Source organism: Rutidosis leptorrhynchoides, chromosome 5 (assembly GCF_046630445.1).
Source record: "Rutidosis leptorrhynchoides isolate AG116_Rl617_1_P2 chromosome 5, CSIRO_AGI_Rlap_v1, whole genome shotgun sequence".
Classification (NCBI taxonomy): Eukaryota; Viridiplantae; Streptophyta; class Magnoliopsida; order Asterales; family Asteraceae; genus Rutidosis; species Rutidosis leptorrhynchoides.
Genome location: NC_092337.1, coordinates 458629953 through 458655660, shown reverse-complemented (window position 1 = coordinate 458655660; position 25708 = coordinate 458629953). Strand labels below are relative to the sequence as shown.

Sequence of the window (25708 nt, the reverse complement as noted above, 5' to 3'; positions counted from 1 at the left end):
AACGTAAATATGTGTTATAAAGATAGAGATCTACCTCGTTTTGAAACAGATGAGGAGTGTTGTAGTCTATTCGGTCAATAAAGAAAGGACCCATCTGCAATTTCGGAACAAAATAAGTTAAAAAGTTAAACACTTCGGCCGATTAATGTAATCGATGTGAGATGAAGATATTTTCTTTACCAAATTTTTGAAGTTATACAATTTCCATGTTAGACAATATAATAAATGCAATATTATTATATACCTCTGTTGAAACCTTCTTCCAATAATCATTTTCTTTTGCTCAAATCGTTGAAGTGATGACAACGAAGTGATGAAAAAATCACCGTTCTTATTCATGCAGATTCGCGTTTTATTCAGTTGAGTTGTCGACCTAAGAGCTCCATAGTCCATTTACCTGCCACTTTTGATTTGGATTTAATTCAGTTTTTGCTTGTGCTATATAACTGCATCTAATAAAACCTGGCCACCTGGGACAGTTAAAGTACCCACTAAAGCATCTCACATACTACCTGAATGTGTACTCCTTATAGAGTCTACAAATTTTTATAGTCTTTCCAGGGTTGCCAATAATTACATCAACCTATAACAAATATAATGGGCTAAAAAAAAGTGACTTCGCCAACTGTCTACAGAATCATGTTTTTGATTGTGATGCTAAAGTTTAAATGAATTAATCTGACCCGTATGGATGTATTTAAGTATAGATTGTGTAATACTAACATATGTTTTACATCATATATATGTATAGATTGTGTAATACTAACATATGTTTTACATCATATATATGTGAGTAGTTGGTATATGTGTACATACATTTGCAACAAAAAATCCATCCATATAATGTTAATGTTCTCTGAAACGTGTTGTCTTCTCGAATGATGGGTAAAATAAACCTTTGCTAACACGAACAAATCTGCAAGAACATCAGCTGCTGTAGACACATTGACATACCTTTACATTTAAGAATCCATCCGTATTGGTGTTAAAAATGTGATGTCTTCTTCAATGACGGCTGAAATCGATCTTCTCTAAAGGGTTGCTATATACAAGAACAAATGCTGATGTGATCACAAAAGCGATCTTCACTAAATCGATATTTACCCTATCAATCGACCACACAAGTACTATCATCATAGGTATGAATTTAGAAACAGCATATGTTTAAAAGTGTAATATTTAAAAATTGAAGGAATAATGAAAGTAGAGGCTTAGCGATGCTTACCACTATACTACAAAGAAGAGCAGCAAGTACTTGTTGCGGTCTCATTGCAATAAGCTGAATGATTTTTTCAGAGCATGAATAGATAAAGAAGCAATTATATATACAAAATAATGATTTCAAATAGCCACCTTTTGTGTATACATGTAGTTGAAGGTAATGCAATAAGCTATCAAGCTCCTAAAAATCTTAGCCACACACCCTTTTGTTTAGAAGATCGTGCAGACCTTGGTTGAGAAGATCTTGCTTTTGCACGAAAGATTAAGCTTTGTATTCCTCGAACGCCATCCACTACAAGAGAAAATAGCCAAACTAATAAACAAAAAATAACAATCTCATTCATTAAATCTAGACGTAACACTAATGACATGTTTATCATAAATGGGTCTATTTGGGTTCTGATTTATCTAGAGTATAATCTGATGGGTCGAACATGTTATATGGATTGAAAAGTGAAAGCCATCTCCATTGATACCATACACCGCTTAAATACGTTTTTATCTAAAAATCTATATTGTGATATGTTGCTTTTAAAATTTAAATCATGGATAATAAGCATTTGTAGGTCATCCTGACACAGCCCGTCCAATTATGACTACTACAAAAATGACCCATTTTAACAGATTTTTCGTGCATAATTAACCCGGTCTGCCTCCATTTCTCTTTCTTGCTTCTGGATGTTAAGGATAAAAGTTGAAGTATGCTAATTCGATATAATTGTACTTTCACACAACTGATGATGCATGTGATTAAAATTAGACGCAATAATAGAGATCCATGTAAGTGACCTATCTATTACGGTGTGATACATGTAGTTCTTACCATTTGACCGAATGGCATTGACTTGTGTACATCTATATTTATCACTCGTAAAAGAAATTGTAACAAAAATCTCTTATCTATGTCTACATTTAACATGGGGAAGTTCTAAACAAATTAAGAAATAAAAGTAAATATGAGTGAAGTATTTCAATATATGGGTGCTAGTCTGACCATGGTGTTATGGATATTAAAATTCGGATAACCTGGGTGCTTGTGGGAAAGGTATTGTGTCTTGAAATGTTATCTATTCCAGTTGCAAATTGAAAAGGCTATGATAAAACCATAGATCTTTAATTATTTATTACTGTAACACGCCAAACAGTCGTTACAGCTTACCTTTGATATGATAAATAATATATACTACGTAGCTCGTAATGATCTATTTTTAAATAAATGCAGGGTTACGTTATTGATTTGGTGACATAGCACAAAGTAAAGTTCTTGTGCCCAAATTTGCAAACAATATCAGTTTGTCAACATCTTACACCCATATCATTTAGCTTAATCCAGTTTGACCACTTTCAACCCATTACACCCGTATCAAGTAAACCCAATCGTTTAACTTATTTGTTAATGTATAAGAATGATATCCAATCTTTACTAACAACATCTATAGATAGATATACCATAAACAACCATGAAATCGGTATTACGATGGATAGATATAGACAACCAGAAACAAAATTCAATTTTTTGATAGATAGATATTGACATCAAACATCTATAGATAGATATACCATAAACAATCAAAAAAAAAAAAAAAAACGATGGTAAAGTTTCAGAGTTTAAAGTTTAGATATAGACAATTAAACTGAACCCTAGATGAATCTCAGAAAAAACGATACCTTGTTCATTGGACAAAATCTCAGAAAAGAAAAACATCGTAAAATCTCAGATTACGATTCTGATTTAGTAATTGATGAATTAACAATATCTTGTTCATTGAAAATCAACCCGCAATTTTGATAGAGAATTAACATAGGCGAAATTGATGAATTAACATAGGCGAAACCTTGATTAGGGGAAAACTTGTTAGAGTTTAACCCTAATTTTGAGTTTGTGTGTGTCTGAATGGGTGTTGCAAAAACAATTCTTGCCCGCGTTTGTTGAAGGGTATTTAGGGAAAAGTGAGTGCTGAAAATAGTTATACGCTTATAATTAGATCTAATGGTGATCAAGTATGGGTAATGGTTGTCTTTTATTGGATTCAATGGTCTAGATTAGAAGTTAATATTTTAATATATCTCAATTAGTCTTTTCTTTTAATGTATAGTATAGATATAGATAGATCACCACCCAAAACAATCTTTGCTTATAATAAAAATTAGTCGTTTCAATTCGAACTACATAATTTGTTGGGTAGTCCGGTAAAGCTCATGATACGGTATCGCCTGTCATTAACGGGTATATATATATATATATATATATATATATATATATATATATATATATATATATATATATATATATATATATATATATATATAGTCTTAGAATCATAAGTATGGTGTATTAAATACGTTTAATTCAATAAAATTTACCCACGTAATTTAATAGACTAGTAAAAAAGGTTAAAATTATTATTGTAAAAAAGTAAAAATAAAAATAAAAATCATATTAAATATAAATGTCATAAATAAATTTTAAGTAATTAATAATCAATAAATATATAAACCTTTCATTTTCTAAGTAACATAAGTTATTTTTTTAGCCTATAAATATCTCTATATATATATATATATATATATATATATATATATATATATATATATATATATATATATATATATATATATATATAAATTTTAAAATATTAAAATTTGGAGCAAGCCGTGCAACGCACGGGCATTGTCCACTAGTATAATTGTACAAGCAAGTAAATGTAACTATAAAATTAATAACTAACCTCTATGTACAATTAATGCAAGGATGTTAATAATAGAACTGGCTATATGAAAATAAAAAGAATTTTGCTAACAACATTTTGATAAATGACATTAAAAAAGAGACTAGTAAGTTCCATTTACAATAAATCAAAGTGTAATAACGACAGCCCTACAAAATCCAAATAAATATATTATAAATAAAAAATAAAAAATGTACTAAAAAGGTACTCTAATTTCCTGTGAAACATTCAAAAGGTTTATTCTGGCGGAGAAACCCTGACTCCGTGTGACTATGTCACCCATACCGCCCACCCTGCTAGGGCTAAGTAAGCCGTGTAAAGCACCTCCCCCACAATACCCAACAGGAAGTTGCAGGCCGAGAATCGAACCTGCACCTATCTGTATTCAATAAGGCCCTCCTGTGGGCCCTGGGATCATAAACGACGGGTACCACTGAAGCAAACATGTTCGATTGTTTATGGTTTGTATTTTTGTAGTATCATTTCTCTTATCATTGTACCTTTGGGACTTTTGGATATTATAACCTATATCATTGTTTTTGTTAAGAAGGTCAAATTCTAATGGAACTATCATTACTTATTTTCTTTGTACAACATTCTATACGGCTTTGTTTTGCAGATCATAGAAGTTACGCCAATAAAATAATTGTGGCAGTTTTGTGAAGTATGATACTTTGGTGGAGAGTAGAATAAGAAATCCATTAAGGTGTGTTCCAAAATTGTTATTTTTATAAGTGTAGGAGCTTGGATGTAATTTATGGAGTTATTACAGAATCATTTATATATTCAGTGTTTTTTTTTTTTTTTTTTCTAAACAAAAAAGAGCGTTTCGTTATCCGAGGAAACTTTGGTGGAGAGTAGAATAAGCAATTCGTTAAACTTTGGTAGGGCAGTTTTGTGAAGTAAGAAACTTTGGTGGAAAATAGAATAAAAAATCCATCAAGGTTTGTTCCAAAATTGTTATTCTTATATGCTCAAGGGCTTGGATCTAATATTCGGAGTCGTTAGTTACAGTCATTCATACTCCGTATTATTCAGTAGAGTATATTTTTATCACAAAAAGAGTGTGTTCGTTCGTTATCAGATGAAAAATTAGGGTTTGAGAGTTTCAGTTTAATCTTTAGAGAGTTGTTTAGGGTGTCGATTTTTGGATCTGGGTTGTAATTTGTTAATAGTTGAGTCATTAATCTTGTTGTTTCTGCATTTAGAGCTGCATACATCTTGTGGAAAACTCATTTCTTTGTGTAACCATCTATCTCCATCTGCTTCCATGTTAATTGGACCATGACTTCAACAGAATTGGGTTCGATTTCAACGATTTCTTAGCTGGTAAGTTTTGTAATTTTCGTGTCTCATTTCATTTCAACTATTTCTCAATTACTATTCCGACATGTCAGTTTTCTTTGTAATGCACACCAAGTGCTCGATGAAATTCTCCAAAAACTTTTTTAAGAATAAAGGTTATGAATTTCAAATACATATATGTCCTTCTGCAATTTTCAGTTGTTTATCAACATTTCTGTACAGCTGGGTTGTTTCGAATGTTGTTTCACACTCTTTAATTGGTCAAATGGCTCATAAAGTTTCTAAAAAAAATCCACCATTAGCTTTCAACTGACTTGCCTTTTCAACTTTTCAATTGCAGCTAAAATGGCAAAGCAAGCACAAACATTCTTCCTTGAAAAATGGCTTGAAACCAATAGCTATGGTATCAGCAATACTAACTCTACAAACTCTACTCCTCAATCAGCTCGAGCCATCATCCAAGCATGGGCCGATCTTAGGGAATCACTCAACCAAAATTCGTTTACTCAAAAGCACTTTCAGTCATTACAAACACTGTTAAGTTCTGGAATCTCTCTTTATGTTGCCGATCCACAAGTTAAGCTTGTAATTTCTATCTTATCAGCACCAAACCTTTCTTTACCTTCTGAATCATATCCTCTTTTTCTTAGGCTTTTATATATATGGGTTAGAAAATCATCTAAACCATCTCCTGTACTTATTAATTCTTCCAAAAATGTCATCTTTCAACTGTTTTCGACTCAACAAGTGACCAATAAGAGCGCTTTGTTCTTCACCGAAGGGATTCTTCTCCTTGGTGCTTTCACTTTCGTACCCTCCATATCTGAAGAAACAAGAACACAATGCTTGGAGTTGTTTTGTAACTTATTGGAGGAAGAATACAAGTTGGTTTCTTTGTTTGACGATCTTGTTCCTAGTATACTTGCTGGGATCGGGTATGCGTTATCTTCTTGCGGGCATATTCATTTTATTCGGATTCTTACTTCACTGTTTGGAATTTGGAATAAAGAAGGGGGGCCTTCAACTAATTTATTACATGGCTTAATGGTGCTTCATCTTGTTGAATGGGTTCTTTACAACTGTATCCAAACACAGTCATTCGAGAAAATTACTACCTTCTCACGAGAGATTTTAGAAGCCCCGAAGTCAGATTATGCACCGTTTGCAATCGTCATGGGTGCAGCAGGAGCCTTGAGGGCCTCGAACAGGTCAATATCTATGGGTCTTATGCAACTAAAAAGTTCTGCTGAGAAACGGCTCGAGATTGTTGCTAGCAACTTTATTGTTTCTAAAAATGGAAACTTTTCCGATCCGAACGAGCGTAACCATAGTGTTCTTTTACAATGTATATCGTTAGCTTTAGCTAGAAGCGGTGCTGTGTTTTGTAGGGATTCTCTTCTTCTATGCCTTGCTTCAGCCATATTGACTGAAATCTTTCCTTTAAGGCGTTTTTATGCAATAACTCTCGGGGTTTATTTTAATTCTAGTAACGGTGTAATTCGTGAAATAAAAGAACACGTGCGTAGTGTAATTTTCAAGGAGGCAGGAGTGATAACGGGTGTTTTTTGCAAACAATATGCGGAAGCCAATGAAGGTAGTAAGACAAAAGTGGAGAATCTTATTTGGGATTTTTGTCAAGATGTTTACCATTTACATCGCCAGGTGGCGTTGATGCTTCAAGGGAACGATAAAGAGTTGGTTCAAGATCTAGAGAAAATTACAGAATCTGCGTTTCTTATGGTTGTCTTCTTTGCTTTGGCTGTCACTAAACAGAAATTAGTCCCTGTTATCCGTAGAGATATTCAGCTGGATACATGTGTAAAGATATTAGTTTCGTTTTCATGTTTGGAGTATTTTCGGCGGATGCGGTTGTCGGAATATATGGATACAATTAGGGCTGTTGCAGGAAGTGTGCAAGAAGATGAGACAGCTTGTGTCTCTTTTATTCAATCCATCCCTTCATATGGTGACTTGACAAAAGTTAATGGTACTACATATGTATAATAGCAAATTACATACAAAGAGGTACCTAACTTTGGTCAAAAATTCTGTTTCAAGTAACCATTTCTTTCTAATCAATAATCAATGTTTAGCGGTTTTTTTTTTTAACCTGTTTTACTTTTGATAACCAGTTTTCAGGTGCCACCTCAGAATAAGTTGACATTGTTGAAGTTTTATGACCAACCGGCTCAGATTCTTTAAAATAAAAATAAATATTAACAGATAGAAGTCATTGATTACATTGTTGAACCTTTTATGGTTATTGTGACCTTAAAAAGTTTGATCCTTGAAACAGGAACTTGACCAAAGTTTAACATCTATTCTATTTTACCTTCGATTACCAAATTCAGGTGCCACCCTCAGAATAAGTTGACAATGTTGAAGTTTCTTGACCCGATAACCGGCTCAGATTACTCTAAAATTAAAATCTAAAAATAGAAGCCTTTGATTAACATTTTCGAACCTTATATGGTTATCGTGACCTTAAAAAGTTTGATGCCTGAAACAGGAACTTGAACAAAGTTTTTTGTTTGTGCAATTAGCCCTTTAGAATACAAGATAATTTTGCCGTATCATTCTTAAGTACTTAATTTATAATTTTTTATTATTTTATTTATTTATTTATTTATTTATTTTTTTGCAGTCTCTTCTAACAAAATGGAGTTTACCTGGTCTAAAGACGAAATGCAGACTTCTAGGATTTTATTTTATTTGCGGGTGATTCCGACTTGTGCAGAACGCATACCAGCTGCAGTCTTCAGGAAGACTGTGGCTCCCATCCTATTTTTGTATCCTTGACATTTAACTTCTATTAAATGATAAGTTGCATATATCGTTCTGTAGTTTGTATTTAATAAAATAAATTATAAATTATAGTCATACGTTGACCTACTACTTAGCATATGGTAGATACATGGGACATCCAAATGGGAAAGTGACTCGAGCATCACATTCGACATTTGTTGCTTTCATCTCTTCTGGGAAAGATGATGACAAGGAAAGAAATTCACTGAAAGAGCAACTCGTTTACTACTACATGCAGAGATCGTTAGAGGTATTTCGTATTTGCGTTTTGGAACTGATTTTTTTTTTTTTATTCTTGAGCTTGATTTTCTATTTATGATTACTACCGCATGCAGTGATCCCTAGAGATCATTATAATATATGGGTTAGTTTCACTACAACTAAGTCGTTAGTTTTTGACGCATCTTAGATAAATTTTCCACGCTTTAAGACGTTACTTATTATAATTTTTTTATGCTTCCCATCAGTGACGGATCTAAGAATCGTAGTCACGGGTGTCACTAGTTAAAAGCTTAAAAATTTTACACTATCCAATTGTGTCACTAAAAAAATGTTACACCTTAGAGTGATATCACTAGTTAAAAGTCCAAATTTTTTTTCACTGTATCGCGTATTTCAGTACATAATAGATCCGCTTTTGCTTCCATACCATATAAGAAATTTGCCGTCAAGACGCTAATAAGCGTTAAAAAGCTTTTATTTTGTGACGCTTCTAATTGTAGAAGATCTATTAGTTTTTGACTGTTAATGCTGTAAAAACATTTTAGTTGTGATGCTAATGGGTGTAAAAAAAATTATTTGTTTTTGTCAACTATAAACGTGAAATTTCAACAAAGCGTCAACAAAACAATGATTCACGTGTCAAAAAAAGGAATAAAGGATGGTACTACCATTTGTCAAAATAGTGTTTTTTCAACTGAATGCTTGGTAAATTGAAGTATATGTGTTCCAGTTAAATGGCAATACCCATTATGGTGCTACAACTATGAGTTTCATTCAACTTCTGAAGTAAATACGAAACATCGAGTCATCCGAAAAAACTGATGAAAATAAACCAACCATAATGATTCTCCATGCATTCAACAAATATGAGAAATATCATCTAAAACACATAACCATAAGTGATCCAAAGAACTAAAAGTCAATCAACAGATTCAAAGTAACCACAAGCTATCCAAAAAACTAAATATATAGTTCTAGAACTATATAATCTAACTACATTATTAAAACACTCTTAACCACATCTTTATTCACCACGACATGCATCAAATAGGTGACATAAAGTTAGGTGTTATACAAATTGTTTACCAAATATAAAGTCGTTTCAAAGTTTGATGATAAATAATAAATATTTACCAGGCTCCAGAAAAATAAAGGTTGCTCTCCTCAAACATACAATCAATGTGGACAGTTCTCACGCTTCAGACGAGCTGAAAAAACTTGCTAATTCGAGTAAAAACATGATTTATCATTAAAAATACACTTTTAAAGGCATAAGACATAACTCTTGTTTCGATATTTCTCCTTGTGTTGCACGAGGTATTGTATAGAACATAATCCCCGATGTAGAAGCACAACGCGTGTCTAAATTCAATTCCAATTCCGCCGGAATCCCATTGAATTCCGTGAGTCAAACTGGGCCTTAGGCTTATATTGTAGGACATGTTGTTGGGCTATCGATCATATCATAAACTTCAACACAAATTCCTGAATTTTGGGTCTTCTTTAACCCACCTTTCACGTCAGCTCGTAAGAAATCTAAAACCATTTTGTAATAGTTCACTATATTGTCTAACAATAATGCTCGACCCATAGAAAGGGATATCGCTTCTTCATCAAAATTGTTTTTTTCTAATATAGGAACCTACCGTCATTTAATAATGTAGTTAGCTTTATGCTTCTAAATTGTAAAACTTTTAAAAGTTAATATATTTTTAACCTGATGTTTAAGACGAAACGAAATTCCTAACAAGCAAGTTCCCCATCATCTTTAAATCTATTTGTTTACTCATTCCAAATTATTTTTTCGTTCAAAAATTGACTACAAGAAATAAATACTCTATAGTGCATCATATAACAGGTAATATACAAATAGGTTAAAAAAGATACGTGGTCAAGAAAAGGTAGCATTTTACTATGAGTTAGTAACACATAGCAATGTGCTTGGCCTAACGACTTTGGTATCAAGCTCAATAATTTCAACTTTACCAATCATACCACTACATGAATAACCCAGTACTTCTCTTTACGAAGAATATTTTCCTCGTTTCTAGGTGGGCGATTAAATTGACTGTCCACACCATCAAAATATCTCGAACAAATATCTAAGCATTCCTCTATTTTTATTTTTATTTTTTTATTTATTTATTTTTTTAACAGCAGGAAAGTGAAGATTTTATTAATAAAAAATGTACAAGTGAATTACAAAATAATCGAAACACAACCGGCAGTACATCTATTAACAGGAAACAGAAATAAAAACAGAAAAAAGAAACCGTGAAAATACAAGGAGAAAGCGACCAATAAAACGAGCAACTACGTTGCAGCCCTCGGTTGCAGGCCTCGAGTCGAGACACCATAAATGGAAGCAGACTTGCAAATAGCAGCAAGTAGGGTCAGAATTCAGGCCACAGTACTGACAATTCCAGTGGCAAAGCAACCCAAACATGACCCATTTCGCCCACAAGAATGACATCACGGCAGGAGAAAAAACAGGAGCAGCAAACATTGCAATGTACCTGTGTGCAGCAGCGGTGTAAAAGAAACGAAATGAAATTGTCCAGGGGAAATTAACCTATCCCCGTCCTTGTAGTAATATCCCGATCGTACGAAAGTGGATGAGAGACCCAATGGGACCATTCGAGATTTAGCTTTTTGCATCGATTCGAACACCATTCAAAGCTTTTAATTTATATTTCGTTGAAAACGAGGGAGCTTGTTTGTTTCGATTTAGTGAAAATAGCCGCATTTCTATTCTTCCAAATCAAGTAGCAGGCGATCCATTCGGTTGCCTGCTAAAGGAGTTTAACGATGGAAGAAGAAAACGAGTGTCCTTTCCCAAGAAAAGCCTCGGTAAGATTAAGATTTGGGGGGAAATATTTTTAATAGCCCCCATTAGTACCATAAATGTTTTTAATTACGATAGCCCATAGGGAATTATTTTCCGTTAAAAATTTCCACCACCATTTACCAAGTTGGGTACGATTTTTAATGTCTAATGAGCCAATATTTAGTCCCTCTTTCTTGTATGGCAAGATCAGTGTTGTAAATCTCCTTATTTCTCTCCGAGATCTCGTTTTTGGAAGGCAACCGAGACGAGATGGCCATCTCCCGAAATTTCCCCGTCAACGGGGCAAAACTTTGTCAAAGCCACGTTCGTAGTAGGGGTTCCTCGGCTATTAAAAAAAAAAATATTGTCAAAGCCACGATTTCTCGGATTTTTTGCTCATCTCTCGAATTTTCTCTTAAGATCTCGTAATTTCTCAGTTTTTTGCACTCATTTCTCGGATTTTTTTTTAAAATCTTGTAAAATGTATAATGTATATAAATATACATATTTATTTATATATATAAATTTATACTAAAAACACTAAAAAGTCAACGTAAGTCAGTCCGAGATCTCCCCGAGATTTTTCCGAGATGCCGAGATCTCCCCTAAAATGTCCAAACGGGGAGAGAGATCTCCCCGAGATTTTAGTTCTCCAACCTTGGGCAAGAGACAAGTCTCCCATTTTCCATGCCATTTTTGAGACTTCGCTCGACCCACCCCAAAAGAAACGACGTCTCAAGGCCTCTAGTTTATTAATAACACAAGTGGGGGCTTTAAAAAGTGAGAAGAAATAAAGAGAAAGACTAGATAATACCGATTTTATTAGTGTGAGCCTCCCTCTAAAAGATAGAGCTTTTGCTTTCCAATTCGCCAACTTTTTCTCGAATTTACCAAATACCGTCTTCCAATCATTTGATTTTCTCATGGAAGACCCGATTGGCAAGCCTAAATATGTAATTGGTAATGAACCCGCCATACATCCGAGCCACCGGGCCATCTCATTTGTATTTTCTGTCTTAACCCCTACCCCGTAGACACAACTTTTGTGTAAGTTTATTTTAAGTCCCGAGACTGCTTCAAAACAATTAAGGATTTTTATTAGATTTATTGCATTACGCTTGTTCTAATCCCGGAAAAATAAGGTGTCATCAGCATATTGGAGATGAGTAAGAAGCACATTTTCACGACCAATTGGAATTCCCATAAATTTGTTATTTGAAACCGCCACTTTGGTTTGGTGATTCAGTCCCTCAGCCGCTATAATGAAAAGATACGGAGACAGTGGATCTCATTGTCTCACTCCCCTTTGTAGATTAAATTTCTTTGTGGGAGAACCATTCACTAAAATAGAAACTGAGGCCGAGTGTAAACATGCACTAATCCACTTCCTCCAACGAGATCCAAAACCCATTAGATCCATTATTTCCATTAGAAAATCCCAGTTTATACTGTCAAAAGCTTTCTCAAAATCAACTTTAAACAAGAAACCTTTGCGTTTGTATGCTTTAGTGTCATGTAGTTCTTCATTGGCAATCAGGATGCCATCCATAATATAACGGTTTTTAATGTATGCACTTTGCTCGATACCTATAGCTGAGGATATCACCATTTGAAGTCTCCTTGTCTTCACTTTAGATAAGACTTTATAAAACAACCGATTAGACTAATTGGTAGGTAATCACAAAAATTTTGAGGGTCCGTCTTTTTCGGTATCAAAACGATGAAAGAAGAGTTGCAGCCTTTAGAAATTTCCCATGATTTCCAAAACATGTTGAACGCCATGAGAAGATTATCCTTAACGAGATCCCAGTATTTTACGAAGAATTTCATATTAAAACCATCAGGGCCCGGGCTTTTTCTCCACCACATTCACGTATTGCATTATGAATTTTGGACAGGTTAAAAGGTGCCTCTAGAACCGTGGCATCTTGATTTGATAATCTTTTTTCAAGTGGCCCACTGAATCTGAAACGTCTCACATTAGACTCTCGAAACCTATTCTGGAAATGCCTAAGAGCTTCCTCTTTTATACGATCAGTGTTTTCATTCCTCTTAAATATACCCTTCTGCAATTGATCACTCAGGCTGAGCCTTATTGCGAACGTATGACTTCAATCGCATCAAGTACCTTTTAGTTAAAATTGTATAACAAATAAAGATATTTCTGTTTAATGGTCAAGTTCTACAAAAGGTTTCTGACTGTTTAAAGCGTTTGACGTCTCTTTGACACTAACAAGTGTCAAAAATATCTCAAGTATTTTTATACACACGTAAGGGTCAAAAAATGAGCATTTTCTTTGTAGTGTTTCGAATATAATTACCTATTTATCCAGAAAATCTAATCTAAATAGTTATGTTCCCATTTAACATAACCTCTGTATGTTTTTACAGTTGTGCTTTATTTTTCTAATATTTCATTCGATTATATAATTTTCATAACATTCCAAGCACCTTATTCTTCGGAATTTTGACCAGTCAACCTTTATTTTTTGGAATATGAATTTTATCTCTATTCGCTATCCGCCATCTCTATCCGCTGGTCGCTAATGTTTTTATACTAGATTGTTTTTTAATGCTTTTGATCACGTTTATGGTGTTCGGTTATTCTTTAAAATGCGTTTCCTGTATGCTAACCGAATAGCGTATCATTAGCTACAATATCAAACAGCAGAAGTACCTCCACATGATATCCTTACAGAATTACAATTGATTATCTGATTCTGATTCTGATTCTGATTAGATCATATAATATCTTTAACGCACATGCATGCACCACTAAAACCTCATACCACTACTGTTGTTATTTTTCTCTCTTTTTTTTTTCCTCATTATTATAAATATAATGAAAAATGTAGGGATACCCTGGCGTAACCCCGTTTGAAGCTATGGCTTCAGGAGTTGCTGCATTGGTTCGGTATCTTCCTGCCGGAAGTCCATCTATATTTTATTGTGTTCATTCTCTCATCGAGAAAGCTAATAGCCTATGCAGTGAAGTCCCCACCGAGCTCGGTTCGTGGCACGATCTACATGACGAGTTAGAGCCATGTAAGAAACTCCTGGATTTACTACTTCGACTTCTCTCTCTCGTCGATATACAGGTACCTATCTACAAATAACTATATTTTCGAATTTGACATCTGTCTTCAAATTAACTCCTTTTTCAACTTCCCTAGTGATGCTTGTCAAACCCAAAAATTAAGCTGAAGTTGAACGTGACAAACAAGTTAGAAGTCCCCCAAAAGTGTAGCTTTAATGCTTACAGCTCTTCCTAAACTGTTTTAATCTAAAGTATTAGCTTATTGTTTTCATAACATACGTTTTCAACGTACTTAACTCATTAAGTAGTAAAAATTGGAGTAAATGGACAAAAATGTGTATGAGTCAACCTAATCTGACCTATATGATAACATACCTGTTTTAACTCTAGCCCATTTTACTCGTCACCCGCCTCACTTTTTCCACTTCTAGTTCCATACAAACAAAGAAGTTTTCATATGTACTTTATCTATGGGGGTTAATATAGTTATGAATTCCAATCAAAATATTTGTACAGTTGTTTATAGTTTTTTGAATGTTAAATATTTAAATGGTATAGTATGATCCTTCTTAGGCAAATAGGGTAAAGTGTATTTTGGGCTAAAGTCTAAGACACTGTATTACGTTACTAATATTATCAGGTGTTGCCAAGTTTGATGAAGCTGTTAGCACAGCTGGTTGTGCAACTACCTGAAGATGGTCAAAACATGGTCTTAAATGATTTATATGCTCAAGTGGCTGACTCAGATGACGTTACTCGAAAACCAGCGCTCGTATCTTGGGTACAGTCTTTATCTTATCTATCTTCTCAAGCTACAATCAGTAGTAGTAGATCACCCAAAGGAGACCGCAAACATGAAAAATCTGGTGCAACATCTTGGAATAAGGGCAGATTGTTCGGCTTGAATAGGATCTTTGCACGAATATAAGACACCGAAGTTTCCATCTTTGATAAGTTTCAAATATTACCGTGCAGCACCTGATACGCCTACTATGATCGATATGTAAAGTAGTGTTCTATAGTTATCTTGTGACATCTGATGATCTGTATAAGTTAATGAAATATTGTTGTCATGATCAGTGTAAAAAGCATATGGATGAAAGCTTCCCATGTATAATACTACGTATATTGTACTGGTAGTATAATTTACGCAGTATATATCTTGTTTTATATTTAGAATTATCGATTATTGATTAATACAGTAAAATCTGATGCATAATGTAGTGCTCGTGTCTATGTTTACTGCTTATAGAGTTTGTTATATAAGTTGTTTTATTATTATGTGGTTTAGTTCAAGATTTTATAGATACATCCAAGTTTGGATATTTAAATGATCACAAACAAAGGGTCAAACACATGCATACGGACAGACCCCATGTGCCCAACATAGATGATGCACATATTTTATAAGTTTTGTTTCCTTCAATGACTATCTTTGTCCGCAATTGATGGTATCAAACTAACAAAATCCAAGTTGCACCCATCTCCATATATTGTTACGACTATAACCCTTGTAACTAATTGGTTATTTGACTAATTCAATACATGATTCGCACACTATAATACCAGTAAATTTTTATAGGTTGGCTTACAATCTAACCTTACATTTTTTTTTTTTTTTATCTATATGCATCTCCCCTCACAATCTTACTTGGCACTATATGTCCACTTGTATTACTATATATCCGCAATAATACTGATATAAATAAATCACACCGACTAGATTGAATTACTGTTAGACCAATCACAAACGTCGTACAATTTCTTTTCAAACGTCACTACGTCAGCGCATAACTTGAGTTATGAAAGATTATCACTAGTAACTTCAGTTTATAACTTAAGTTCATATATACTAGTATATGTAAGTTCATATGCCATATTATATATGCTTTTTAATTAGATTAACTGATTAATCGTTTACTCTGTATATATGTTTATAAATTTAAGTACATACAATTATTTCTAATGTAAGTGCAACATATAAAATTGTAAACCATGTCAACGTTTACTCAAATTTAAAGCAATAAATAATCTCGAATACCGAAAGTGAAACGTGAGCCTAATCTATTGAATACACGTAGCCTATTCAGTAGAGTATAATTTAGTACTCCGTATAATTTTGACCTTTGAATAAATAAAGAAAATATAGTTTATTACAGTAATTTTTTGAATTATAGTCCTTAAATTTATGTATGTAACACTTGTATTGTTGTATTCTAATGATATCTAGCAACTGAATGTTACCTATGTACCACTTAAATACTTAATTCATTTATGTACAGACCTAAACAATTTCACAATCTTGCAATCGACAAATCTCACAAAATTTTGAAAAGACAGATATTCAGAAAACCAGTAATTCTTTAAAATAAACCTTTATTACAACAACAACAAAAAAAAAAGAGAGGCAAAGATACATTATTAGAAACTTAGACTATTATAATACAACACCAATAAAAACTAGCAAACATATGAACAAAACTTGCCGTAAACAGCAAGCATACAACTGTTAAAGTGCAGACATTACAACAAAGGACATCAAAGTCAAATAACCATTTTTTGGTTATTTGATTTATTGGGATCAGAATTTATTCTCATCACTTCCCTCTTTGGTATATCACATGGGTCTACTAGCAGACAACAAAACGGGTCAAAAGGACAACCAAATCAGCAGTTTCCCTTCTTGTATATGGGGGTTCCAAAAGTGATATTGGAGCCTTCCCACATTTAGAATTAGCGGTTAGAACCAATTTTGTATAAAACACCTCATCTTGTAAGCATTGAAACTAATTCAATTGTATCAAATAAAATCATTACTTAATACAAGATCAGATTATCAATTATCATTATCGAAGTATCAGTTTAACATGGTATCAGAGCAAGTGTAGATCCAAGGATCATTACATATCTTGCTTAAATCATTTACCAAGAAAATTTCAAGCTGCCATGTCCATTACCGACGGTAGCTCAGAAATACAGGAAAAGTGTTTCACAAATATAGCTGCCATGTCAAATAATGACGGTAGCAAGTTAAGAAACACTTACCTGAATGTCTTGTGTCAACCATCTGAACAAAAACCACGTTCTTTAATCAATATCGAACAACCATCATCTGGTTACAGGCAACCGGTTGCAAACCACCATCAAACACAAGAAGAACCAAGGTGTGTATATTGTGGTTTGTTTAAACACACAATAATTCAGTGTTTCAAGCTCACAGGATATCCCAAATGGCGGAACAAAGAAAAACATGGCAGGAAAGTGAAGATGAAAGCAGTGTAAGCCTGCGGCCACCATAAGGTTACCGGCAACAACACCTTGCAATCATCAAATAGAGGTACTTCGATTTCTAATCTTTTTGATAAATCATACCAATCGGTCAAATGGGTGAGGGTAAAACCCTCAAACCCTCAAGCCATTGTAAGACCCTAATCATCATTGTACAGCAGTGTAAATATGGTACATAGAGTGTGGGTATTGTTGTATAATTAAACAGAAGGCAGAAACTGTCCAGCACCTTGTGCGCGCCGCGCACACCTAAGGGAGCGCGCCGCGCACCCTTTACTGTAGCCGGATTCTGTTTCATTTATTGAGATATTTTGAAGGGCTCTTTGGTAATTTCACTTGTGGACGAGTTTAAGGCCAGTAGATCAGATATTGGGGTAGCATTCACTCCAATTCCAACAACCTTATCCTTTCCACTTCAATTTTAGAGAGAGAGAGTGAGATTCTTGTGTGAGAAAGCTCAAGCAAAGGAAGGAGGAGCTAGTTTTGGGTCTTAGCTCGAGTTCTAAAGTTGTTCATCTCCTCTCTAGCTACGTTTTGGTTGTAGTGGTATGTTCTAACTTTGATTTCCTTACTTTGATTTTGTGTAAGGGTTAGGGTTTGGGTAAATGAAGAACATAAAACCCATATTTGGTGACTTTGGGTGTTCTTGGGTAAGATTGAGTCATGAGGACTCAAAGTTGACTAACCTAAAGTTTTGAAATGATAAATGGACTTATGAGTCATAATTGGTTAGTTAATTACTAGCACACCTAGTTGGTAAGCAAATGAGTGTTGATTGGGTTAGTGGATGACCCGAAATGGGTGTGTTGACCTTAAAATGGTCAAATGGGCAATAATTGACCTAGTTGGGAAAGATGGGTATGAAATACCCTTATTGTGTATTAGTTAGTGTTGTTGGATCTTAATCACTAGCTTTGAGTGATTTATGATGGTCTTGACCTTAATGGGACGGTTTTGGCGATAATGGGGCATTTAATGCATTTAAGTCATTAAATGCACCTAGGTGAATTGTTGGTATTTAGTCCAACTAGTTTGTGTGTTGATTGAAGTACTTATTATATTATGTACTTTGCTTTGAAGCTTGCGGAAGTATAAAACCGTCACCAAATAGTTAAGGTGAGTGGAATAATTATATGCGTAGGTATATAATGTATTTATTTGTGTAGTGTGAGATGTGAAGTGTCGATGTGCTAAGACACCACGTTAACGTGACGAGTGAAGTGTCGATGTGCTAAGACACCACTCCATGAAAGGTAATGAGTGAAGTGTCGATGTGTTAAGACACCACTCGAGGTGAAGTATCGACGTGTTAAGATGCCATCTCAAGTAATATGAAGAGTGAAGTGTCGATGTGTTAAGACACCACTCGGGGTGAAGTATCGACGTGTTAAGATGCCACCCGTGGGATTAGTGTACGACGTGTTAAGTACTCTAATGGTTGTTATGAACACCGATGGGAAATTTGAGTACCATTCCTTGTGCTTTTGGTTAACCATGATTATTGTGTTGTAGCGTAAGCATATTATATTGTACGATTTGTATATATGCTATTGTATTGCTAGCTTGTAGTATTGGAGGTTAATAGCTTGTAGTTGAGATGATAAGCTAATTGTGTTGCTAGCATGTATGCGGTATGTGTGTAAGTGTATGCAAGTAGGTATATTATATATGTATGAGTATAATTATTTCATTCACTAAGCTTTGCTTACCCTCTCATTGTTTACCTTTTTATAGGCTCGGGCATTGACAAGGGTAAGGGCATTCGATTGGATTAGAGATCCCGCTTTGTTTGTTAGGGGACGCTTTTGGATGTATTAGCTTTCGAAGTTTGACCGAGAATTGGGTAGTTTAACCCCCAAACATCATGCTCTAGTGTCGTTTGAAAATTAAATTAATTCGGTTGAAACTTATAATTTTGTACGAAACTCGTATTACGGCATATGTGGGCCCGGTTTCGTAAAACTTATTTTATTATTGAATCGTGTGAGTTTTAACTATTATATCATGATGTGAAAAGCGTTTCGTCTAAATATGTCGGGAAATGAGAGATCTTTATTTAAAAATTGACAAAACCGGACAGAACTGAATTGGGCCACCCTGAGGTGGTGCGCGTGGTGCACCCATACTGTATAAAAAAAAGAAAAATTTATTTAGCGGATTCGGTTGGTTATTGGTTTGGGTTGTTACAGGTGGTATCAGAGCATGGTCTAAGGGATTTAGGCGACTTGAGATAGGTACCTAGACTTAGACTTATTTGTGTATGCGCTTTATGCGGGACTTGTAAGAGATGGGTCGGACCGGGAATTGGTTAGTGCCTAGATTTAGGTGAGCTAACTATGCGCTAATGGTTTTTTGTTGTGTTTTTTTTTGCAATCATCAAGCGAGATAGACGTTGTACTAGCGAGTTAATGTAACGTGCTCACGTAACAATGATTAGCTACCATTGTTACGGGTCCAAATCGTGTCAAACAAGCGATGTACGACGATTGTTGAGCAAGATGGGACGGTGAGGTGAATATGTATATGTGTCATGTCTTTTCATTCGTTGTTTAACCTATTTCCGTTTTATAGAATGAAGATGAGAAATGGACACGACACCAATGATGGAGGTACGAGCGAGGACTCCGAGTTTACGGCCAAAGTTGAGGCCATCTTTAAACGCCAAAAGGCGGAGTTTCTCGAAGATGTTAAGAAGATGTTCCTAGATACGATTGACGAGCAACTAGTCAATGTGGTAAAGGAGCAAGTTAAGGCCGTTCTTCACGAAGATAATGTGGGAAGACGGGACTTTTTCTATAAGAATTTCACGGATTCTCAACCTCCCACCTTTGAAGGTGAACGAGACCCTCTCAAGAGTGCCCGTTAGATCTACGATATGGAGGGGGCCTTCCGTACTTGTGAATGTCCCCTCGATAAGAAGACAAGGTACGGGTGTAGTATGTTGAGGGGCGATGCTAAGTTGTGGTGGGACGCAAAGATCCAAGTTTATGGTGAAGAACAATGCATGGAATTTACTTGGGATTAATTCAAGGCGGAATTTTTCGATGAGTACCGAACTTTGGCCGATCTTACAAGGCTTAAGGACGAGTTGCGTTCCTTGAGGCAAGGGTCGATGGATTTGAACACTCTCAAATCCGTGTTTCAGTCCAAGACTCAATTTTGCCCGGAGTATGTCGGAAATGATAAAATGTTGAAGGAAGACTTCTATCGAATCTTAAATGATAGTTATCAAGAGAAGATAAGTGTGAATGTGTTGAAAAGTTTTGATGAGTTGTTCAATATGGCCAAAGGTTTTGAGGCGCTCGTGTTGAGGAAGAGTGGCTTTACTTTTGGCAAAAGAAAGATAGAAGGTTCGAGCCATTCGAACTTTTCAAACAAAAAGAACAAGAAGGGTTCCGAGAGTGTTGGTAGTGTGAAGAAGGGTGCTTCCGGAGATTTTTCTTATGCGTGCTACAATTGTGGACAAAAGGGCCATATGGCACGTGAATGTCCGAAACCATCATCTACAACCAAGCTTACTTGTTTTAATTGTGGTAAAGAAGGGCACAAGAGGCCGGAGTGTCCCGATTTGCGCAACGATAATGTTAAGCGGCTAGAGAAGGCGGCGGGTACAGCTAGGGGTCGCAATTATTTGATGACCAATGATGAAGCCAAGCAATCTAACGAAGTTGTCTCAGGTACTTTCATGGTTAATTCTAATCCGGCAAGGATACTTTTTGATAGTGGTGCTAACTTCTCGTTTGTGTCACCAAAATTTGTGCCGAAACTTAATAAACCGTTAGCTAAGTTAAGTCGTCCTGTAGAAGTTGAAATAGCGGATGGCAAGACGGTGCTAGTGGTTGATGTGTGTAAAAATTGTAATGTTGTGTTTGGTGCCGAAAAATTTAAAATTGATTTCATCCCGATGACTTTGGGTGATTTTGATATCGTGGTTGGTATGGATTGGCTCGATCATAATAGAGCCGATATTGCATGCCATGAAAAATCTATTCGTGTGAAAACCCCAAGTGGGGGAGAGTTAATTATTCATGGCGATAAGTGAAGAATACTTGTGCCGATATGCACTTTTGCACGGACACGTCGTTTCCTTGTTAGTGGTGGCATGGATTTTCTTGCCCATGTTGTTGATACTCGTGATGAGCCACCACCCATTCGTGAAATTCCGGTGGTGAGTGAATTTGAAGACGTTTTTCTGGATGAGTTACCGGGTGTTTCGGCGGAAAGACAAGTTGAATTTCACATTGAGTTGGTTCCGGGGGCTACCCCCATTGCTAAAACTCCTTATCGTTTAGCGCCAACGGAAATGCAAGAGTTGTTAAATCAAACCCAAGAGTTGCTTGAAAAGGGTTTCATTCGGCCGAGTGCCTCGCCATGGGGTGCTCCGGTTTTATTCGTGAAGAAGATGGATGGTAGTATGCGGATGTGCATCGATTATCGGGAGTTGAACAAAGTGACGATCAAGAATCATTATCCATTGCCTAGGATTGACGATTTGTTTGACCAACTCCAAGGTGCAACATATTTCTCTAAAATTAACCTACGGTCCGGCTATCACCAAATGCGGGTCCGTGAGGAAGATATCGAGAAAACGGCTTTTCGAACGCGCTATGGGCATTTTGAATTCGTAGTAATGCCTTTTGGTCTTACGAATGCACCGGCAGCATTCATGGATCCTATGAACTGAGTGTGCCAACCTATGTTGGACAAGTCGGTAATTGTGTTCATTGATGACATACTTGTTTATTCGAAGAGTATGAAGGAACACGAACATCATTTGCGTGGTGTATTGAAGACGTTGCGGAAGGAGAAGTTGTATGCAAAATTCTTCAAATGTGAATTTTGGCTAAGGAAAGTTCAATTCCTTGGTCATATTGTGAACAAAGACGGTATTCAAGTAGATTCGGGGAAAATAGAGACGGTGAAGAGTTGGGGACGACCGACTACGCCTACGGAAATCCGAAGTTTTCTCGGATTGGCCGGTTATTATCGTCGGTTTATCCAAGACTTTTCTAAGATCGCTTCTCCATTGACGAAGTTGACGAGAAAGAACACGAGATTTAATTGGGAGAACGAGCAAGAAATTGCTTTTCAATTGCTAAAAGAGAAGTTGTGTCGAGCTCCGGTGTTAGTATTGCCGGAAGGGGTGGAAGACATGTCGGTTTATTGTGATGCTTCTTTAAATGGGCTCAGGTGTGTTCTAATGCAAAGGGGTAAAGTCATCGCTTATGCCTCTCGACAATTAAAGAAACACGAAACGAGATATCCGACTCATGATCTTGAGTTGGCGGCGGTTGTGCATGCGTTGAAAATTTGGCCCCACTACTTGTATGGTGTCAAGTGTACGATTTATTCGGATCACAAGAGTTTGAAACATCTCTTTAACCAACAAGATTTGAATTATCGCCAACGTAGGTGGATGGATGTGGTAAAAGATTATGATTGTGAAATACTTTATCATCCGGGCAAGGCAAATGTGGTCGCAGATGCGTTAAGTCGAAAGAGTCATCACCTGGCGTTACGATTGGGATTGTTACGTATGATTATTACTAACGATTTTCTTGTAAAGCTTGGCGAGACTCAAATCGAAGCTTTTGTTAACAATAAGCATGAGGAACGAATCGTGGGACAAACGGAGTTTATTACCTTGGGTCCGCATGGTTTGTTATCTTTTCAAGGAAGGGTGTGGGTGCCTAAAAGGGGTGATTATCGATGAGTGCTACTTGATGAAGAACATAAGTCGAAGTATTCCATTCATCCGGGCGCGACAAAAATGTATCTTGATTTGAGGAAGGAGTATTGGTGGCCGGGCATGAAACGTGATGTTGTTAAGTATGTTGAACAATGTGTCACGTGTTTGCAAGTTAAGGCCGAGCACCAAAAGCCGTATGGTATGTTACAACCGTTAGAAATTCCGAAATGGAAATGGGAGCACATTACCATGGATTTCATCACAAAGTTACCAAAGACGGCGAGAACCGAATTTGACTCGATTTGGGTAATAGTTGATCGATTGACGAAGAGTGCTTTGTTTCTTCCCATTCGGGAAGCTATATCGTCGGAGACTTTGGCTAAGTTGTTTATCAAGGAAGTGATATCCAGGCATGGGGTTCCTATATCTATTATTTCGGATCGAAATACCCGTTTTACATCTCGATTTTGGGAAAAGTTTCATGAAGATATGGGTACATAATTGAAATTGAGCACGGCGTATCATCCTCAAACGGACGGTCAAACCGAACGTAAGAATCACACTTTGGAGGATATGTTACGGGCGTGTATTATTGATTTTGGCGGTAGTTGGGATGAGCACTTACCTTTGGTGGAATTCTCGTACAATAATAGTTATCATACTAGTATCGGGATGCCACCTTATGAGATAATTTATGGGCGGAGGTGTCGAACTCCGATTTGTTGGGGCGAAGTGGGTCAAAGAGAAATCGGGAGTACCGATTTAGTTTTAGAGACGAATAGCAAGATTGATATAATTCGGACTCATTTGAAAAAGGTGCAAGATAGACAAAAATCGTATGCCGACAAACGTAGGCGATTGATCGAATTCCAAGAAGGTGACATGGTGATGCTTAAAGTTTCTCCATGGAAAGGTGTTATTCGGTTTCGAAAATGGGGAAAGTTAGCTCCTCGGTTTATTGGTCCTTTTAAAATTTTAGCTCGTGTTGGTGAAGTCTCGTATCGTTTGGAATTACCCGAAGAGCTTGCCGGGATCCATAATACATTTCATGTTTCCCATCTCCGTAAGTGTCTTGCGGATGATTCATCTTGGGTACCTTTAGACGAGATTGAGCTAAACAATAAGTTAGAGTATATTGAGGAGCCGATTGCTATACTCGATGAGAAGGTCAAGCGGTTGAGGAATAAGGAGGTGAGAACTTTTAAAGTTCAATGGCGTCGGAGTAAAGGTTCCGAGTTTACTTGGGAGCCCGAAGAGTTCGTGTTAGTTTATCTTCCCTCTTGTCATGTGGCTTGGATCGCGAGGACGCGTTCCGATTCAAGTGGGGGAGAGTTCTAAGACCGTAATCATCATTGTACAGCAGTGTAAATATGGTACATAGAGTGTGGGTATTGGTGTATAATTAAACAGAAGTCAAAAACTGCCCAGCACCTTGTGCGCGCCGCGCACACCTAAGGGAGCACGCCGCGTACCCTTTACTGTAGCCGGATTCTGTTTCATTTATTGAGATATTTTGAAGGGCTCTTTGGTAATTTCACTTGTGGACGAGTTTAAGGCCAGTAGATCAGATATTGGGGTAGCATTCACTCCAATTCCAACAACCTTATCCTTTCCACTTCAATTTTAAAGAGAGAGTGAGATTCTTGTGTGAGAAAGCTCAAGCAAAGGAAGGAGGAGCTAGTTTTGGGTCTTAGCTCGAGTTCTAAAGTTGTTCATCTCCTTTCTAGCTACGTTTTGGTTGTAATGGTATGTTCTAACTTTGATTTCCTTATTTTGATTCTGTGTAAGGGTTAGGGTTTGGGTAAATGAAGAACATAAAACCCATATTTGGTGACTTTGGGTGTTCTTGGGTAAGATTGAGTCATGAGGACTCAAAGTTGACTAACCTAGGGTTTTGAAATGATAAATGGACTTATGAGTCATAATTGGTTAGTTAATTACTAGCACACCTAGTTGGTAAGAAAATGGGTGTTGATTGGGTTAGTGGATGACCCGAAATGGGTGTGTTGACCTTAAAATGGTCAAATGGGCAATAATTGACCTAGTTGGGAAAGATGGGTATGAAATACCCTTATTGTGTATTAGTTAGTGTTGTTGGATCTTAATCACTAGCTTTGAGTGATTTATGATGGTCTTGACCTTAATGGGATGGTTTTGGCGATAATGGGGCATTTAATACATTTAAGTCATTAAATGCACCTAGGTGAATTGTTGGTATTTAGTCCAACTAGTTTGTGTGTTGATTGAAGTACTTATTATATTAGGTACTTTGCTTTGAAGCTTGCGGAAGTATAAAACCGTCACCAAATCGTTAAGGTGAGTGGAATAATTATATGCGTAGGTATATAATGTATTTATTTGTGTAGTGTGAGATGTGAAGTGTCGATGTGCTAAGACACCACGTTAACGTGACGAGTGAAGTGTCGATGTGCTAAGACACCACTCCATGAAAGGTAATGAGTGAAGTGTCGATGTGTTAAGACACCACTCGAGGTGAAGTATCGATGTGTTAAGATGCCATCTCAAGTAATATGAAGAGTGAAGTGTCGATGTGTTAAGACACCACTCGGGGTGAAGTATCGACG

General features: G+C 36.1%; 1 protein-coding gene across 2 annotated transcripts; it reads left to right on the top strand.

Annotated features, from left to right (window-relative positions):
- The first annotated feature begins 5002 nt into the window (after nucleotides 1–5002).
- Nucleotides 5003–15330, top strand: LOC139846938 (uncharacterized). 2 transcript variants are annotated; one of them, XM_071836515.1, is made up of 6 exons: nucleotides 5003–5279; nucleotides 5596–7242; nucleotides 7900–8044; nucleotides 8166–8310; nucleotides 13965–14207; nucleotides 14787–15329. In XM_071836515.1, the coding sequence occupies exons 2-6, from the start codon at nucleotides 5601–5603 to the stop codon at nucleotides 15072–15074; spliced, it is 2463 nt and encodes an 820-aa protein (XP_071692616.1). In that variant the 5' UTR covers nucleotides 5003–5279; nucleotides 5596–5600; the 3' UTR covers nucleotides 15075–15329. The 2 variants fall into 2 exon arrangements, with proteins under 2 accessions (XP_071692616.1, XP_071692617.1); XM_071836516.1 differs by lacking the exon at nucleotides 13965–14207 and having other exon boundaries at nucleotides 14787–15330.
- The last annotated feature ends 10378 nt before the right edge of the window (nucleotides 15331–25708 follow it).